The sequence below is a fragment of the Carassius carassius genome, chromosome 40 (genome assembly GCF_963082965.1).
Source record: "Carassius carassius chromosome 40, fCarCar2.1, whole genome shotgun sequence".
NCBI lineage: Eukaryota > Metazoa > Chordata > Actinopteri > Cypriniformes > Cyprinidae > Carassius > Carassius carassius.
Genome location: NC_081794.1, coordinates 3,092,726 through 3,113,379, shown reverse-complemented (window position 1 = coordinate 3,113,379; position 20,654 = coordinate 3,092,726). Strand labels below are relative to the sequence as shown.

General features: G+C 37.4%; 1 protein-coding gene across 7 annotated transcripts in view; it reads left to right on the top strand.

Moving 5' to 3' along the window:
• The window catches only part of LOC132121951 (protein shisa-6), a 55,432-nt gene that overhangs the window by 18,595 nt on the left and 16,183 nt on the right, over positions 1 to 20,654 (top strand). For 3 of the 7 annotated variants that reach the window (XM_059531716.1, XM_059531711.1, XM_059531712.1), the window contains exon 5: positions 20,400 to 20,438. The exons of the other annotated variants lie outside the window; for them this stretch is intronic. In XM_059531716.1, the coding sequence (XP_059387699.1) occupies positions 20,400 to 20,438 (39 nt within the window). The remainder of the gene's footprint in view (positions 1 to 20,399; positions 20,439 to 20,654) is intronic. 7 annotated transcript variants of the gene reach the window in all.

Sequence of the window (20,654 nt, the reverse complement as noted above, 5' to 3'; positions counted from 1 at the left end):
TTAATAAATTGCTGTGAAAATGTATAAGTGTACTGATTTAAATTAATTAGACATGCTATTTTATTAATACAATTAAATTTAAGCTTTAAAAAAAGAGTTGAGAAAAAAATAAAACAGAAAGAAATGGAATCCAGAAAAATTTAAACGGAAAACAGAATTTGGAAAAAATTCCCTAAAAAATTTAAAAGAGTAACTTAATAAGTAGTGAAGTTACTTTTCAAATGCAGTAACTAGTAAAGTAATCTCATTACAATTTACAGAAGTAACTAGTAACTAATTACATTTTTTGAGTAACTACCCCAACACTGTGTACTTCTAACATGTTTGGTTGGTAAAAGAAATATTGTAAATTACAGAGAGTCTTCCGTGTCTGGAATGGATGTATTCTTGAGTCTATAAGGTAACAATAATATAATAATGGCGCTTTTCCACTGCATTGTACAGCACGGTACAGTTCGGTACGGTTCACTTCTGGGGGGGTTTTCCAAAAATTACTGTTTCTTTGTCTGTTGAGAAAGTACAGACGTTCCTCTCGTTGATAGCAGAGGAGCGGATCCAGCTATAGCTTAATGGGCGACGTGGAATAAAATAAAAATTTTATGAGTCACGGCATTAGAGGCGGCGCAATAATAACGATATGTGAATAATCCCGCCCACTCTAAAGTGGTACTAAACTGCAGTGGAAATGCAAACCGAGCCAAGTCGAGTCATGTCGTACCGTACTGAGCTGTACCGAGACAAGTCATATCACATATTGGAAAAGCGCCTTAAGATTACCGTGTTTGAAATGGGTTTGGCTAAAATAAAATTTTGGTTTTTTCTATATTACTAGGTACTCGTACTGTATTGACTGGGTTAAATAGAATGGAATTACTAAAAATAAACTAAAATACAATTTTTATTGACTAAAACTAGACTAAATATCATCAGTTTTCATCGACTAAAACTGGACGACTAAAAATAGTATGAACGTGACTAGGTGATTTGTTTAGGTTAAATTGAATTAGGGTTGGGTAGGTTTGGGTTGGTTGGGTTATTTTAGATTAGTGCTGGGTACATTTGGGTTGGGTTGATTTGGATTGGGTTTGGTGGGCTCCTCACTAATCCACAGTATCAATCAGGACTCCAACAGTTTGTTATCAGAGCTTCTTACAGTAAGTGCTGATGTTTTATGCATCACTTGGAATGCAGAGAGTTTTTCATGCAAATGCTTTCATCTTCGAAATTTATTATGTTTGAGGAATCCGTACGTCATGTGGGAGAAAAAGAAACCATTTCAGGAGCAGCATGTTGGTATTGAGACGAAGCCACTTGGCAGGTCATTGAACTCCAGCCAGATACTTCATAGAAGCAGATTATTCACACGTAATGGAAATGAATATGTCACACTGTGCCTCCCTGATTAATTTCTCTATTTTATAAGATGCTTCCTTGTACTCAGTAAACAGCATATAATGAAGCTGTTTGATTGTGTCTCCTTTATTGTTTATGCATGGTAGGATACATAAGCCATTTACATTAGTGGTCCTAAAAGTGGCTTTTTGTCTCCTTTTATGTGGTATATCAAGTGGCGACCTCACACAGTAGCAAAATTGGCCTTAAAAATTGGTTGAAGTTAAACTGCTTCAACATATTATATGACATAACCTTGGCTGAATAGTAACATTTACAGTTTTATACTGAACCATTACCAGTCCAACACATTATGGATGTGTTTCTGAAAGCATTGAGTTTTGCGCTATATTATGAATGTAGTGATGGCTGAAGCAGTTGCAGGCATTCAGTTGCGTGTCGTGCCTAACAACGCTCTTTCGCCATGACCGTATTGATGACATCGCACAACCACAAGTGCCTTGGTGCTTAAATATGATATTCATTGCTGATTCATGTACTGTAGCTGTAGGGCCCTCAATGGCAGACGATAAAGCAACTTATGCTATTTGAAAAAGCAGTGCATTTAATATGACAGACAATAAATTATGGCTTTATCATTCGTCTCTTTTATTTTATTATGGTAATGTGCTAACACTGCCCTCACTTCCCCATGCTAAAAATTGAATTAGAAATTGTGTCAGTTCACATTGAAAGATTACTTTCTCGTTATTTCTCCTTCTGACGTAAATACCATTGATTGAAGTTGAAATGGACAGTAATCTGATTGCGGTTGTATGTCGGATATGCTGGACTGTATAGCTGCTTCTCAGAGCATTAATCTCAGCACGAAACAGACACTGGCACGCTGCTAATCTCAGATGTGCATGAGGAGGAAAAATCATTTACAAACCCCCTACCAACAATGCTTTCATGAATACATTAGCCGATGAAAGGCAAAGCAAAGAAGGAGACATGAATTACAATACTGTTTGCAAATGGCATGTTCTGTGTGTGAATGTATATGTTTGTGATCGCGTCAGGTCAGTGTTGTTTCCGAATCGCTGACTTTTATATAAAACGCCACCACAAAGGACCTCACATAAAGAAACTCCTATAGATGGATTAATGTGGATAACATACAATCAAGATTTCATGAGCTCCTTCCAGACTGAATAAGCAGTCACCACACAAGGTGACCTATTTATGGTCGGAGACATTAACCTCTTCACAAAATTTCACACTTAATGGCTCGAAGAAGCAAGCATATCATATCTGGGAAGTGAAATAGACATAATATCCTTCCCAGCACACTTTCTTGACCTTATGAGCATAGTGCTTGACACCTGCAAGGCAAACGCTGGTTTTGGTTTGTAATCTATTATTCATATGGAAGCTGCAGAAATGAAGGCAGAGCTCATCCCACCCGATCCCTTCTCACTCACAGTGGAAAAGCACATAAATGCAATGACAACAGAAAGTGCCGTTCTGTCTGGAATAAGAGTTAGACTAAACGCTCTGAGCTCAATTCTGTATGTTTTGGTGCTTGGGATCCAGTTAGCTCTTTCACAGATTTCTGTGGTCCCTGTAGTCACCGTAATAATGCTGGTTGTCTCTTTATAAGCCTATATCAGGGTAAATGACATGACACTACACCAACATGACACTAACATGCAGAAAAAAAATACATGAAACAGAAATGACATCATATTCAGGAGTCATGTAGACTCTCATGAATGTGTGTCAAGACTAATGCAGCAGAATATAATAGTCTATACACAGAAATGTTTTAATAATTGATTTGTAGTAAAATAAAATAAAAATCTGTCAATTGTAGAAAATAATTAGTGAAAGTGAATTTGCTCACCTGTCACTTAAAAATGCATCGAGCATAATGTTAATGCAAAGAAGAACATGATGAATAGAAATACGCATTTGTCCACTGGCCCAAAGCTAAAACAGAAAAAGCAGTGATGTACAATTTTGGTGCTTCAAAAACAGAATAAACAAATTATTTGTTGATTTAATTTGGGTAGCAGACAATTAATTAATTAATTAATTATATAGTTTATTTATTTTAGTGCTTTCTGGCATGCTATAACACAAAAACAAAAACATCACAGAATCAGTGGCAAATTCTAATATACAGTATATGTGTCTGTATGAGTGTGTGCGAGAGAGAGCAGGTAAGTGTGTCCATGAGGCTTTTCCGTGACAGCTGTGTGTGGATAATTGCCTCATTACGGTTTTCATTGGTGCCCATTTTGAAATTGCACAAAATGTGTGAAAGACCTGGGAAGGACATTGTGCTCCCTAAAAAAAAATCACTTTCATGCCTTCTCTTTGGTAAACAGGGCAGCTAGTTTTTAAATCAATGATTCTCATGTTGCACAGCTTTCTCTTCCGGTTAATGCATTAATATAGGTGTTGCAGTAGATTTTGATAAGTTTTGCGAGTGTGACCTGTGAAATGGGCAGGTCTGTCACTCTGAACATCCCTGAAGTTCTCATTGCGTAACTCTCATCCTCTCTGAGCACTAATGAACACAGGCCTAGCAGGAGCTCATGAGTTCAGTCCGACTCCCACTGAGACTCTGAGTGCTGGATATGTAGGCTAATGGATGGAGGGTCCTTTATGTCATTCTCCAGCACAATGAATGCTACAGACGGGACACTTACAATAGCCTAGATTTGGAGAAGTTGAGTGCAATTTGATGGATCAGCACAATCACTCCTCGGGGGAAGGGTTGAGAAAATCTGTTTTAATGGTTTTCCCTTCTGATAATCTTATACGTGCAAACAATTATACACAAGTGGGTTACACTTTATTTCCATAATCCACTTTAGACTTTCCTCTAACTAGAAGTAACTTTGCATTTATATCTCAGCTTACTCTGATTAGAGTATTAAAGTTACGGGTTGTAGGACCTGCCACTAGAGGGCGCACTACCAAAACAATAACAATCGCGTGGTTTGATGAAGCTAAGAATGAGCGTGGAATGATGGGATTTGTTGTCTTCTAACACAATAATTGGGCATACATAGCAAACGCGACTTCAACGATTTGCGCGAGTAGATTACATATGGAGTCAATGCAAAGACACGATCAGACTATGGTTCAGTCGCGTCCTCTCGCGGGTCTAGAGACACGATGCCCCGCGTTTGGCGTGTATGCCCCATGATACTAATCTTGTTGATCGTTATACGTTTTCTGTAAAAATACAAATCAAAACAACTCACAGGTCGAGTAAAACACAAGCGAGATCGACATCTCTTTCTAGTTGAAGTTTGTGGCGAAACTACTTCCGCGTTTGTCCACGACACTGTTGTCATGTGGTTTCTACATCAGTAAAGGCGGTAACAAAGGGTAACTAACGTCATTGACAGGTGACTGCACTGCCCCGTGTCACTGTTTAGAATGGGGATTTTCTCATGATTTACAAGTAGTTGAAAACATTAGATATTGTTAGTAATCAGCTGGACAAAATATATAACACTAGCCTAGTGGTTTTGGATATTTTACTGCAAATATCTTACAAATTGTACCTTTAATACACTGTTTAGGGTTCAGGTTATTAGAATAAGTTACATTTACTTTTATACATTTAGCAGACTTTTTTATCAAAAGTGACTTATAATTCTGGAATACATCAAGCCATTCATCTTAAAGAGGCAAATAGATACAGTTAGTGCTCGTCATACCAAGTGTGGCATGACCGCTATGATTTTAGATTAAGTCCGACTACGCCACCCAGGAAATAGTTCGGGAACACACAGATTATCCAGATACACAAAGCACGCAGATACGTAGTGGCTGAGTAAGATAACAGACAACAATGATAATACAAAACAGTTTATTCTAAAACACTATTAAATAAAATACAAAACAATCAATAATACATTGTTAAAGAAAAATAATATAAATCACACATCACACACACACCTACCACTTCAGAACCTGGGGAATTTATCCTGACTATCAGATCACAGCAACCACTCGTGCTCTCTCACAACACTCCACCCGTTGTGAACACTACAACTGTCAATCAAACCACCACCACACCTAGAAGGCTTCTGGAACCACTAGTACCCCAGATTCTGAAGGGAAAAAGACAAAAACACAATCAATACAAAAGCAATAAACAAAGGAAACATACACTTTTCATAAACCTCAGTCAATGAAGCATAAAATCACGCTCGGAAAAAGGGGCCTGTCCTTCTTCAATAATGACACCAGCTAACCTGCTGAGGCTCATGAATCATAATCAGCACAGTAGCATGCGATAACAGATCATTCTTTTACTTCTTGACAAGCAGATAAACCCAAAATCACAAACAGAAAATAAAAGTACAAAACCCAAACACTCTTCATAACATCCAAACATAAAGGATGACATTCATAGATGTTTGTTGCTGTAAGATTCCCCCACCGTCCACCGTCCACCGTCCACCAATCGAGGAACAGCGTCACAGTACCGAGTTAGAAGTATTCTGGCGGGCTATACACCGAGGCGTGGTTTGATCCACTTGGGCTTCATCTTACACCGGATGGAGACCGTCATCTTGTAAGTGAAACACCATCTAATCTGTCCATGGTCGTTCAGTGTCACACGCCGATCAGGTTTAACGTTCAGGAAATAGCACGGGCCAACAGGGTCTTCAAAGCCTACAAAGTCTGCTAAGCCTGCTCCAACACTTCCACGCCTTGTACCACAGCGGCAGATAACTCAGACCCTGCGCAGTGCCCTCAAGAACGTGCTAATAAAACGGTTCGCCATGATAAGCGCTCACTCCGCGTCTTTTTCAGCCACGCTCCCGAGCCTAAACCGGCGCCCCATAATGACGTCACTTACCGGACCCGGAATAGCACGACGACTAGATGCCTGTCGAGTCACTTTTTATACTCGCAGGACGCCATATTTAAGAATTAACCCTATGATGGCTTACTACATCACCACACAAGTTTCAAGCATTGTTCAAATAAGTACAAGCTAGACAGAAAAAGATAAAAAAATGGATGGACATGTACTTGCAAAATTCCTTATAGTGAGTCAAATATACATCAGAATAAAGTGTTATCAGATATTAGACAGTCTACTGATACTGAGAGAATGTCTAAAGTGGACTACTGAAATAAAAACATGTTCTCACTCCCGTCACATATTGATACTTGGTCAGGACCACTTGATGTCACATTTTGACACACAAGGTACCCCTTTAGCGTAATTTTACAGGGTGCAGGATTGTCTTAATTTAATGTTTTGCATGCATTTGTAAAAAACTGAAATAATTTTATATAAATGTATACTTTCACTGGAGCACGTAACCCCACCCCTACCCTAAACCTACCCACTTGGCAACATTATTACCCAATATATAATTGAAATTCCCAGTACCTTTTGCGTCGGCATATTGATGCCAAGGGTTTCTTATTTAAAGCAACGGAGGACCCTGCATGTCGAAAAATGAGGCTAAACCTATGACCTGTGCATTTAAATGTGACACCAAGGGGTCCTTACCAGGCATCAATATGTGACAAATTGGGAGTGAGAATGTAGAAATAAAGGGCAACCTTTGAAAGTTTGATTTTACATGCTTCAATACAAAATTAAAATAAAGTAACTTACATTTTAGACAAGTTAATTTGTACAAATTTCTCTCCACAAGCAATAATATTTCCAAAACAAGCCATCCATCAGGCTATACTGTATGTAAGTGAAACATGACTATCCCCGTTCCAAGTGATCAGTGCAGTCCAGATCCAGGTTTTCATTCTCATTTCATTTTCACATATTCTGTTTTAGACTGTTGGAAACACAGATAAGAAAAGTGCTTTTAATATTAAATATAAGCAACCTGACAAAATATATTTGTATAATACAAAAGTGAACCATGAAAGCTCTCAGTTCAATTTGAATTCTCTCAGCAGAGCCATACAGTATTTATCTAAAAAATGAAGATGTGCAATATTAACGCTGAGGTGATGGCACAGGATAAAAAACCTCAGAAAGCAGATCCGAGGTGACATCGGGAAGCGCGCAGGGCAGTCAGTAATGGAGGATGAGAGAAAACAGGAAATCCAGACAGACCTCACAGTATGGCTGAGAAAGCTGGATGTATGTCATGTTAGCGCTGTGTCCGGTCTGTTGGGACTGTGGATATGATAGCTGAGTTTTACTCTATGTTAAACGCTCTATGAGGAATTGAAGGTAAATTCCATTGAAAATATGGTGCGGTATCGATGCCTAGGAAAAGAGCCTCACAGAATTGATGCATAATAAACAGCTGTATATATTCATAGATGTACAGGATATTATAAACGATTGATTTTAATTTGAATGTTTGTAGGAAAAACGGTTTCATAATAATGAGTTTTATAATAATGCATTAAAAACTGTAGATGCTATTTATGCCTTCTCTCATGTCGTTCCTAACCTCTATGACATTTTTTTATCTTTCACACAAATGAGGAGATCTTGAATGGGTTTGGAGTAAATGATGACAGACTGATGAATTCTGATCTCACACAAGTACATTTATTCTTTCTGATTATTAATGAATCACTTTTACATGCCTAAAATATCACAGAGGCATTATTACAGCACACATTTTTAATGCTGAACGTGTATTGCAATCTTCTGAACAAAATGGAGTGCAGACATCTCAGATCTGTCTGTGGGAGGATGTTTGATGTCAGATTGCGTCCCTCGAGTGCTCTCCTCCGCTCCTCTCTGAGTCGAGGTGACCTCAGGAGTCGAGAGCAGCAGAGAAACAGAGACAGATGTACATCGGAGCCACATCTACTCAATATCTGCCACAGCCACCGCTGAATACCTGACAAATAGATATGAAAATGCTTGCAAAGATAAAAACATATTAACTGATGTCAGGTACTGAGCATTTAATGTGGATTGTATATGAATGGCTAATATAGACAAAGCAGGTGCCATTTGCATCTTCTATCATTTGATGTGTTGTTTTTATCCTTTTCTTTCATCACGAAGATGTTTTTGAGGCCTGCTTTGTCCCTGTGTTTCCAGACTGTCCTCATTAGCAGATTAACACATTCTGAGAAAAGCAAAATATATGATAATGAAAACTAAAATTTTGTATTTATTATTTTTTATTATTATTTTTTATTATTTATTACTTTATTATTAGATTTTACTTTGCATAATGGATTATTAAGTAATATTGAAGAGTAATATATTTTTCTAAAATATCCACCCTAATTAAAATAAATATATAATATATATATATTAGTAATGTTAAATTAAATATTAAAATGGTTTAAAACATACAGTTCATTTATAAATAATGGGTTTCAGAGATCAACACATCCACAGCAGTTCTTTGTATTCTCAGTAACTTTTTATCTTACCGGTATATTAAAACGTGTTTAATGCTTACTTAATGCATCACGTCTCAGACAACTGATCAGCTTCCTGTGAGTGCTGAGCCGCTGCACTATTAATATTGTGTCTGGCTCCTTTAAAATCCTCTGGAACGGATCCTGCCTCCCTCTGAGAGCGGTAACAGCACACCCAATGTGTGTAATCACAGGTACAGACATCAAAATGTTGTGAAACCATTTTTTTTATCCTGCTTTTAACTTCACTAGAGACACAACTTTGAAGCAATGTGCCACAGATATTATAAATAATGACAAAAGAAATAATAGTATAATAGTGAGAGGAATCGGTAAAGCACAATTAAGGGACTCATGATACATTTTCGGTGAGTCAGAAGAATATTAACCTATGAAAATGTAACCCATGCAATGTCAGTTTCATCATATACACATTAGGCATAATGCACGGTTTGGTTTCAGGCCCTAACAGCTCATGCTAAGTTAGTGTGAATGCCGAACACGTATCTCGAACTCATCTCCTGGAGACGGAACAGTACAAGTGCAATTATCATTTAATGTAATTACATTAACCTTCTGATGAACGGCTCAAAGTGCTGAATCCTGCTGGCTAACAGTGCATTGAGATCTCTTTGTCAGCTCGCGAGAAAAATCCTATCTGCGCCGCGAGAGTTTCACCAAGCTAGATTTCTGTAAGAGATACAGCAGTGAAGGCAAGCATGAAAACATTTCATTAAAGCCGGTGAAGTCAGTCACGCATCAGTTATCAGGAGCCCAAGGGAGAGGTGAGCGCTGGATGAGAGCTGTGGCCCGTTTGTCACTTCTGTTTGAGGCCAGTAGATCCAAAATAATTACGAAAGAAGTTTCTTCTGGATTGTTTTTGGTGAAAAATACACGCACTTGTGCTTTCATTTATCAATTCCCTGTTAAGTATGAAGAATTCTTGTAAGGCATAGCAAGAAATGTGTCAATTTTTACCCAATACATTAATAGAGTGCAGTAATAAGTGTGATATTTAATTGAGATCTATGAACTCTAGATGTAAAAGTAATATCCATTTTAATGGAAGTCATACAGTCTGCACAATAAATCATATTTAAATCATGATCATGGTTTCTGCTTCTCCCAAATAATTAAGCATAATCATCTACAATATTTGCTTTATTGTTATTTAGGCCTATCCTCCTTTTTTTGCGGAAAAAGTGTTCATGAGTTGAAAACACAGTCAAACGTGTATGTTTCAGTTTAGCGATCTCTGCTGGGATGTTCTCCTCAAATAAAAGTAAATAAGAATACATCCAATCTGTTTTCTTTCTTTCACACTGACTCGCAAATCATGTGCTGGGGAAAGTTACATTTAAAAGTAATGCATTACAATAAAAAAAGTAACTAATTGCATGATCTTTTATGGATATGAATGCATTATGTTACTTTCTCATCCGATCCGAGCTTCCTGGTTTGTTTTTAATATAAAAAAGTTCTGTTTTTGGAAAATGTTAAAGCCCCCTCACACCAAAAGTGAAATGAGTAAGCCTCAGGCCGAAGGAAATGTAAATCCAAAAAGCTGAAACAAACCTTCAATGCAGGAAAAATAAGACACAGGAGAAGAAAGTTCAACGTTTTCTTCTCAATCACCAAAAAGAAAGAAAGAAACACAAATGATATATTTATCTAAAGTAATTTATGCTTATTAGTATGGTTTAATTGGATCAACGAAGGTCAGCAGCAACGACGTTGGTAATGAAATGGGATTAAATACATAAAGGATTTTTGTGTTATTTGACAGGAATACTGAATCTACTACTGTACATCTACAGTTTACACAGCGCACACAACTCAACATCTCTCAATGTTGGGACAGGAGTGCTGTCAGTCAATAAATGGGAAAACAAAGTAACTGGCATTACTTGCTTGAAAAAGTAACTCAGATATTTTCTGAGAAACGTGGTACTTTACTAGTTACTTCTGATTACGTAACTCATGTTACTTGTAATGCGTTACCCCCAACACTGGTCTTCATTTGTGCTTATGTGAAAGTGCAATTCTGACAAAATTTGAAAAAAATATTGAAATGTCAATATTTGTAATCAATAATTAGGGTTACATTTTTGTGCAGCCCAAAGCTGGCTGGAGCTAAATGTATTTATGAAATGACGGCAATAGCATCATCCATTCTCTGCCAAAATGTCCAGTTAGACAAACATATTTTCTGAATATACAAGTTATTTATCTTTCATTTTTACTCATCGTTATAAATGGACTTTCTCTCTGTTTCTCTCTGTTGGTTGGTTTGTGTAAGAGTGTGAGAGGTGAGATTTTTCTTGAGCAGCAGTTGAGTTTCTAGCATCTCTCCTCACATCTTTAGCTTCACATTCGTGTGCTTGTCCAGATGTATGTATTTAGAATATATCAGTCTGTTTCAGAATGTTATTATTCATCATGATCCACTCACTGAGTTAGATTGCGCCTTTCAAAACAAATTACCTCCAGTGTCTTGAAGATTAATTTCATAGATTTTCCCAGTTGCTCTTGGCCTTTGAGCTCATTATAATTACAATTTCGCTTTTCTCTCCCCCCATCTCAATGTGTGAAGATAATGAAATTATGAAAGTATCCTGCTGTTCAGGTCTTTCCATGATATCTGCAGTGTAAACGTGCCACCCTCGCCAAAAACACTAATTGGCGAATCTCTGTCTGTGCTTTGACCTAGATGGCAAACCATTGGTTTCCATGGAGCCCGTATGGATGTTTTCAGGGACCATATTGATTGACATGCTTCCTGTCCATTACCAAGCATGAAAAAATAATGACTATAAGATCATTGCAATCGTGACACTGATCAATAAGAGGCACAGTCTTAAAATACAGGCAAATTTGCTAAACAGTCGCAGGTTTTTGTGTTGAAAAGTGCTTCAGTGCATCTTACTCACCAACCACCCACTCAACTGTTTCACTTAAAAAGCCTTGTTCATAGCATTTGTTTACTCTATAATTCTTCATATGCGTATTCACTGGATATACAGTACACATTTTTCAATTTTCTGATTAAAGAAGCAAAATTTAAATTGTGTTGTCAGATTTTATTGCAGATATGAAATGCAGTCTTGACAAACTGTCTTCAAGTACATGGTGCAAGATTATATGTGAATGCACTGAATGCAACCATGATGATAACCATTATTAAGTCAAGTGAAGTCACATTTCTATGGCGCGTTTTATACAATACATGTTGTTTCAAGGCAGCTTTACAGTGTTAAATAAGAAAAAACTAAATTCAATTCTTAAAAGCTCTGAAAAGACAATAGTCAACAGTCATTATTCAGCTGAAATCAGTTCATTGTTGATTGAGTTCAGTTAATATACTAGAACAAAAGTAGTACACTTTTTTTTCAATAATCCACTCCAGATATTCTTCTTACTGTAATTAAAATCTGCAACTACACATCAACTAACTCTCATTAGAGAATTAGTCTACTGTTAGGTTAGGGTTTGGGTTAGTAGAATAAGTTGACACGTACTATAAAGTCAGTTGAGTGTTCATCAAAATAAAGTGTTAGCAGATATTAAGCAGACAGTCTACTAATACTCTAAAGACTGATAGTTGACATGGAGTCAACAAAGTTACTTAGAGTTGCTAGGATTTCTAAAGTGGACAATCATAATGAAGTGTTACCAAAACGTAATGAACAGCAGCAGTATTTGAATGTGTTGAAGGGCACTGGTGGTCAGGAATTATATGTTATTATAGCCGTATGTGATGGACTGGTTTATTTGATTCCATCACTAAAAGCTGTCGTTACAACACCAAGTCTAACATGCATATATCCAGATGCACAGTATGTTCAATTTAGGGATTCACCTGACTGGAGATCCCAGTGGAACTCTTCATCAGTGCCAGATCAGTCACTATAAAGCATATTAGACATGCCATCTGGTACTGACGCTCATTTTGGGTAAGTTACACTTATTGACATTAACGTGCAGCAGATTTTGATCAGTTTTGCTGTGGCATTTGTGAACACAATGTCTGTCTCCCAGACACTCCAGTGTTGTGAGCATGTTTTGAGTGGCTTCAGAAAGCCTGTGTGTGACCATTGTAAGTGTGTTAGCCTTAGGGATTGATCGAGATGCAGGACAAATATCAGAGGTGGAGGCTGCATTATCTGCATGATGGATCTGAAGGACCTGCTGCGAGCGGTGCAGTGCTGAAGAACCAAATCAATGTTTGGAATTCAGAACGACTTGCCATTCATTCGTAAACACCTCCTTCTGTGCGACTCACATTCTTCATGAACAATACATTAGAACCTTAAAAAGACTGAAAGCCTGTTTATATATTTAACTTTATAAGTCCTGATTACAATTAAAGAGTCCAAATATTGTGCAATTTATTTTTTTAATTTCCCTCCCAGACTAGCTGATCTATTCATGGCTGCTTAAGTCAACAATTTAGCCATTGCTTGTTATGCATTTGTTATGCATTAGTTGTTTTTATTGTTTTCATTATCTTAATTATTGCTTTGACTTCCACTTCCTCTGCTGCTGTGAGCTTCCTGTCTCATGGTTTTGTCTGATTTCAGAGCAGCATTGTCTATTAGGCTCTTACATAATGGTTTGCACAAGCTGTGTGTGTGTGTGTGTGTGTGTGTGTGTGTGTGTGTGTGTGTGCAGACACCGTGTTGTTTACAGGAATGTAAGGGTGTGTATAAAAGTGTTCTTTCACATTTTCTGTTGTCTTAGCAGTTGATAATGTGCTAAAGCCTATTTCCCAGTGAAGCAGCAGTGCCACTGAACACTTCATTTCCCACAATGTGTAGACTTTAGTCGATTCCTTTTCCTGTCATTCCAATTCATATACCATTTCCACTTCCTGTGGCATTTCTTCAGTTCTGTAAGGTGGTAAAATCACCCTAATGTGTGCAACAAGCACAAAACCAAATAATAGACAAAGAAACTTTGAAGAATGCTAATGAAAAAAGGTACAGAGCAACAACAAAACTCAACTCACAGCAGTCATAAATGAAAATATGTAACCCTGCGTTATGTTTTTTCTCTTTTGTTCATGAAAAGTCCATCTGAGAAGAGAAAATTGCATCTTCTGGTTTCAATTTGATTTTCTCTTTTATTATGCAAACAAATTCTCATTCGTGAATTCATTCCTCTCAAGACACGACATGTCATGCCTAAATCTTTAATTTGAGCTCCAGACAGACCATAATTAATTTGACTTTTTTGGGTGCCTTTTGAATTTGGTACATAGGCCCACTCAATATCAAGTGAAGAAAGCAAGATCTTTGATAATGCTGGGGAAGTGATGTATGGGAATGTGTCTGGTGATTTTGCACTGTGACTATGAGAGTTTTGTTTAGCGTGGAAACAGATCTCTGATCGGAGCAAAGGAGAGATCTTAGAATGTTTTCCAGACCCTTCAGCAAAGACATGCATGCATTAGAGCCTTTTATTTGGGTGGCTCTCAGATTTCACTGAAATGCTCATCTCATAAATGATGATGTATTTGGAGAGGTCAGACATGTGCTTGTTTATTTGGCACGATCAGGTTTTCTGGAATCAAAATGACATGGTTATGTACTGTACATGGTAATTTAGCGCACTTTAGGGAATCATATTACCATGGTACATTTAAAAACTTAATAACACACTTTTTTTTCAAGATAGCTTCCATAATTATTGTTATTTATGGTTTATTATTATTATTAGTAGTAGTTTTGGTATTGTAATAATAATATTAATTTGTTTTGTTTTTTATTTCAAAACATTTTTTATCTTTCATATTCTTATTATTTTTATTATGAAATTTAAGGGCACATTCAGATTTTGGAACAAAATTTGCAGGAATTTGAGCCTCTGTTAAAAAAAAAGAAGAAAAAAAAAGAAGAAAGAAATCTTAATTTTAAAAGATTTCTCAGCCCTATTTTGTTCCATATTCATTGATATTGTCTTCTGTAATCAAAGATTTTTATTCAGAACACACTGATTAATGATATCAGTGTTCAGCTATAGTCTCTGAAGCATGTCATGTGTGTTTCTTTCAGATGAGCTTCAGATTGTCACACTTTGCTGTCAGGATTTACATACATGCAAATATTCATTACAGATGAAAACAGTTCTGCACACAAAATCGACATAGTTAATATATCAGATCAGCACAAACGTACCCAATTAAACCGCTGGTGTTTATTATGCAGAAGGATTAGGCAAGATTCACACTGTGCTTTCCTGACTACAATGAATCATCACAACCCTGAACCTATTGAAATTCCTGCAGGCCTGACCACTGACTCTCTCTGCTGTCTGGAAACAGCATCTAGTTCTCTAGTGGAGTCGGATACTAGCTTATCTAACAAATAACTGAAAAGTCAATGAATTAACAAAAAAGGCTAATGCTAATATCACACTGACAAATATAAGAGATATAACTGGCATACAGTATGTACAGCTTCTCCTCGGTTCTACAGGTACAGGCACACAGAGATTTGATTTGTTAATATGTTAATGGAAGTGAGCCTCTGTGCTCGGGAACAAAAGGCCTCCTCTGAAGTGAACTGCTGCCCGGGATGTTTAATTAATGTGAGTTATTACCCCACCCGAGTGCTTTTCACAGTAAGTGTTGATTTTAGATGCTTACGATGGTGATGCAGAGACAAAGAAAGCTTGTAAATAACAAGCTGCATTTCTGTAACTGACTGCAGTGAGACTGGCATGGCATTGGTTACTGATGCGTTCGTTCACAACAGCGCAGTGCTGGGAATACACACACCAATGGTTATGCTGTGCCTCTGCTGTGTTTGCATTCTCAGAGCCAGTTATATCTTTAAATTATTTATTTGTGCAGGTTTTGCTTCGATTTAATGGTCATAAAGTACCTCTGTGTGGATAACACATCAATGTTTTTGTTATGTTGATCCATATTACTCTTCAGCATGTTTGCCCTTCAGGTTAGATGGGCATTTTACACCAATATATTTTGTTTGTGTATTGGATTCTTGTGGATGTGGATTCTTCAAGCCTTTCTCAGTATACAGATTCAGAAATTATCAGAATCTGTGTCTGTAAAATTGGTCATTCAAATACTGTAAAATAACAGGGTTTGTTAAAATTTTGATTATCAGGCTTGGAAAATAATAACTCTGATGAAACTCTGATGCTGTAATCAAGTTGTTTAGGAAGATTATTTAACTTTACCCGAGGGTACACTTAAATGTAAAAAAAATAAATAAATATTAAAAAAAAAAAAATAAAAAAAAAATAAAAATAAAAAAAGATGAAAATGAAATTAAATAATAATAATAATAATAATAATAATAATAATAATAATAGTAAAGTAAATAAAATGCAAGTAATGAAAAAATGAAATAAAAATAAAACTGTTTGTAATTTTATATATATATATATATATATATATATATATATATATATATATATATATATATATATATATATATATATATATATATATATATATATATATATATATTATATATATATATATATATAGTATTCTCAAAGTATTCATTCTACCCATTCAAATGATTAGTACTCAACAAATAAATTGTGGTAAATCATTATCCATTAAAGTCATATGAAATCATTGGCTGAGATGTGAGAATCCTGCATAAATGCTTCTTCGTCCTATTTGACCTCATTGATTCCATTCGAAATACTCCAGCATGCTGTGACCTGTTCATATGAAAAGCAAACAACTCCTGCAGTGCTCTTGTAGAACTGTTTACTCTTGGTCACAATCTAAATGAAAATCTCTGTGAACATCGACTGCTGTCGTTGAGAAGGAATGAGTTCGCTGGGCAGTTGGAGTGACTCTGTTCTGTCAGCACCTCAGTGACATGTTTGTGGAGCTTGTCTCATTGGCGGTCTGACTGCAGCTGTTACTGACAGTGTCTTGAATCCAGTCTGTTACTGAAAGTGTCTGTTACTGACAGCGTCTTAATCCAGATCCATTCAGACAGTGTATGTGACTAAGAACATCTGAATCCAGTTCAGTATTTTTTAAATATAGAGAGAGGGCAGCGGGCGAAGGACCTTGACATCGAAAATCAAATTTGGGTCGCCATGAGCACAGTTGCGCTATGCGTCTGTGCACTAACCACAAGGCTGTAGGCACTGAATAATCAAGTCAGTTTCTCACAGTGTCTGTTACTGACAACTTCTGAATCTAATCTGATACTAACTGTGTCTGAATCCAGTCTGATACTGACAGCGTCTGAACCTGCTCTGTTTCTGACAGGGACTGGATCCAATCCATTACTGACAGCGTCTGAATCCAGTCTGATACTGACAGCGTCTGAACCTGCTCTGTTTCTGACAGGGACTGAATCCAATCTGTTACTGACAGCAACTGGATCCAATCCATTACTGTCAGTGTCTGAATCCAGTCCCATACTAACAGTGTCTGAATCCAGTCTGATACTGACAGAGTCTGAATCCAATCTGTTATTTACAGCATCTGAATCCAGTCTGTTACTGACAACGTCTGAATCCAGTCCGATACTGACAGTATTTGAATCCAGTCTGTTACTGACAGCATCTGAATCCAGTCTGTTACTGACAGCATCTGAATCCAGTCCATTACTGACAGCATCTAAGTCCTGTCCGTTACTGACAGCGTCTGAATTAAATCCGTTACTGACAGTGACTGAATCCAATCTGATACTGACAGCATCTGTATCTGGTTCGTTACTGACAGCATCTGAATCCTGTCCATTACTGATAGCGTCTGAATCCTGTCGATTACTGACAGTGTCTGAATCCATTCTGTTACTGACAGTATTTGAATCCAATCTGTTAATGACAGCGCCTGAATCCAGTCCATTTCTAACAGCGTCTGAATCATATCCGTTACTGACAGTGACTGAATCCAATCCGATACTGTCAGTTTCTGAATCCAGTCTGTTACTGACAGCATCTGAATCCAGTCCATTACTGACAGCATCTAAGTCCTGTCCGTTACTGACAGCGTCTGAATTAAATCTGTTACTGACAGTGACTGAATCCAATCCGATACTGACAGCATCTGAATCCTGTCCATTACTGACAGTGTATGAATCCATTCTGTTACTGACAGCGTCTGAATCAAATCCTTTACTGACAGGGACTGAATCCAATCGGATACTGACAACATCTGAATCCAGCCCATTACTGATATTGTCTGAATCCTCTCCGTTACTGATATTGTCTGAATCCTCTCCGTTACTGACAGCGTCTGAATCCTGTCCGTTACTGACATTGTCTGAATCCTCTCCGTTACTGACAGCGTCCGAATCCTGGCCATTACTGACTGGGTCTGAATCCTGTCCATTACTGACAGCGTCTGAATTCAATCCGTTACTGACAGCGTCTGAATCCTCTCTGTTACTGACAGCGTCTGAATCCTGTCAGTTACTGACAGGGTCTGAATCCTGTCCATTACTGACAGTGTCTGAATCCATTCTGTTACTGACAGCGTCTGAATCAAATCCATTACTGACAGCGACTGAATCCAATCCGATACTGACAGCATCTGAATCCGGTCTGTTACTGACAGTGTCTGAATCAAGTCTGTTAATGACAGCGTCTGAATTCAATCCGTTACTGACATCGTCTGAATCCTCTCTGTTACTGACAACGTCTGAATCCAGTCTGTACTGACAGCATCTGAATCCAGTCCAATAATGATAGCATCTAAACCCAATCTGTTACTGACACCTTCTGAATCCAGTCCATACTGACAGCATTTCAATCCAATCCATTACTGACAGAAGTCCAGTCCGTCATTGTATCCAGTCTGTTGGCTGTTGTGCCAGAGATGCAGTCTAGTCACTAATACACACTCATACAACTAATAAAAAACAATTCATATTCATTGAACATACATTGGTCTTTACACTGTTATTTATCTGAATTGAACCAGCACTGAACTGTATCTGAATCTGTTCAGAACCAAAAATCTGTTAGAATCTGAGCCATCTCCATAGTTGAGTTTCTATAATTGATTATACTATTTTCTTGTTTTCACTGTAAAGCTACTTTGACAGTATGTATTGTTTAAAATGTTATAGAAATAAAGGTGTTTAGACTTGACACACACATTTGAGTTTAGCTCACATTTCCCCCATTGTTTCCTGTTTTGCACCATTTATACAGCAATGAAATGCTGAAGTCATTAAGTATTCTTACACAAATAAGGCTTGAAAAATGGTTTGAAAATGGATGTTTACATTCTTTTTTCTTTCTTTTTTTAACTATAAGGTAGATTGAGATTGTGGTTTGGTGTTTATTGTACATGCTTTAAGACAGGTTACAAATTCTCCCCATTCCTTGTCATTTTTATACAGCTCCATCAATAAAACTGAACAAAAAGGCTAAAAAATGACTTTGTCATGACTTTGCAGAATTTGTCTTTATTAATTATTGTGCTTAGATCACATCAGATCAGAAGACCTTTATCACGAAGTATGTTTACACACAAAAGGGATTTGACTTGAGTTTATTGTTTAGATAAATGTTTAAATTGATAAATTGTTTAGATAAATGTACAGGTACGTTATTAGTGAGCAGATATGTATTTACAAAGTGTGCAGTATGACAAAAAAAAAAACATAAAGAAAGATGTTTTTTTTATTTTTTTATTTATTATACAGTGACAATGAATCCCATGAGTTGCTTTTGCATTATTCCCAATATTAACCTAGTATGTCATAAAGTCATAGTGCACAGTGGTTGAAGGTACCGAGGATGATTGGTAAAAAAAGCAGATATGTAATCAATAATGATGGACCAAAGCACTACACCTCTACTAGCCTGTGGTCAGAGCGCATTACTGTTTTCTACTTCATAGCATCTTTTCATCTCCTTCCTGGTGGTGCTTCTCTCTCATTATTAATCTCTAGAAGGGACAATGTTAGACGGGCTCAAAGCTCTGAAAGAACTCACAAGGTCTTTAGAGAGATCTAGCCGGATGAAGGCTTTACTTGGATTTGATATGTAATCAGTTACATTGTATGTATTGCTGGGCGGATGTGGATAACAGAATTTAACGGCATTGAATTCATCAGAAATTCAATTTTGCTGCCTCCTCAGATTTAAACCGTCTCCCAGTGAATACTGAAGTCAACTATTATCCTGCCACGAGCAGATTACAGGTCTCTCAGAAACGGGAACTGTACAAAGAGACGGCGAACAATACTCAAACATGTTTGAGAGAAAAATAAGAAAAACACTTTAGGTGGGAGGCTTCACTCATCAATGACCTGCTTTGTGTTTGTCGGTTTTGGGTGAAAATGTGCATCCAGAGTATGAAAAGGCAACAATGTTTTTTGCGAATGCACAGTTATTTTTGTTCCCCCCATGCACCCCCCCTCCAAAGTTACTCATATGCTCACAGCAATAACTGCAGCGTATTTGAAAACGCATTCATCCCGAGTGACACATTTCTTTCAGTTCCATTCTCTCTTGCAAAACAGCATGATGATTCACTCCGTCCTAATTAATGCCGTGGTTTGCCAAGCGGAAGGAGAACTTGGACACGAGTGTCATTATTTTTGGTGATGAGCACTAGCCTCCCTTTGCTTTGCTGGAAATGATGCTGGTGTTAAAGGTCTTTGATGTGTTGACTCACCTTGACTCTGCCTGGTTGTGTCTTCCAGGGGAGAAGCAATGGCCGGTTCGGTCTCAGAGTCATCATGGTAGGAATGCTGCTTCTGTGTAGTTGAGTGTGTTTCTCCCCTTGGCCTCTGCCTCTGCCCTGTGTCTGTGTTTGTGGTGGATGTGTAAGTCTTTGTAACCTCACTCCTCACCATGTAGCTCTGATTAGATCATTCTTCTCCTGCTTAATCTGCACCCCTGTAGTGTCTTTGTTCCTCTGGATTCTCTGTTCCTCCATTGCTTCGGATTCAGAGTGC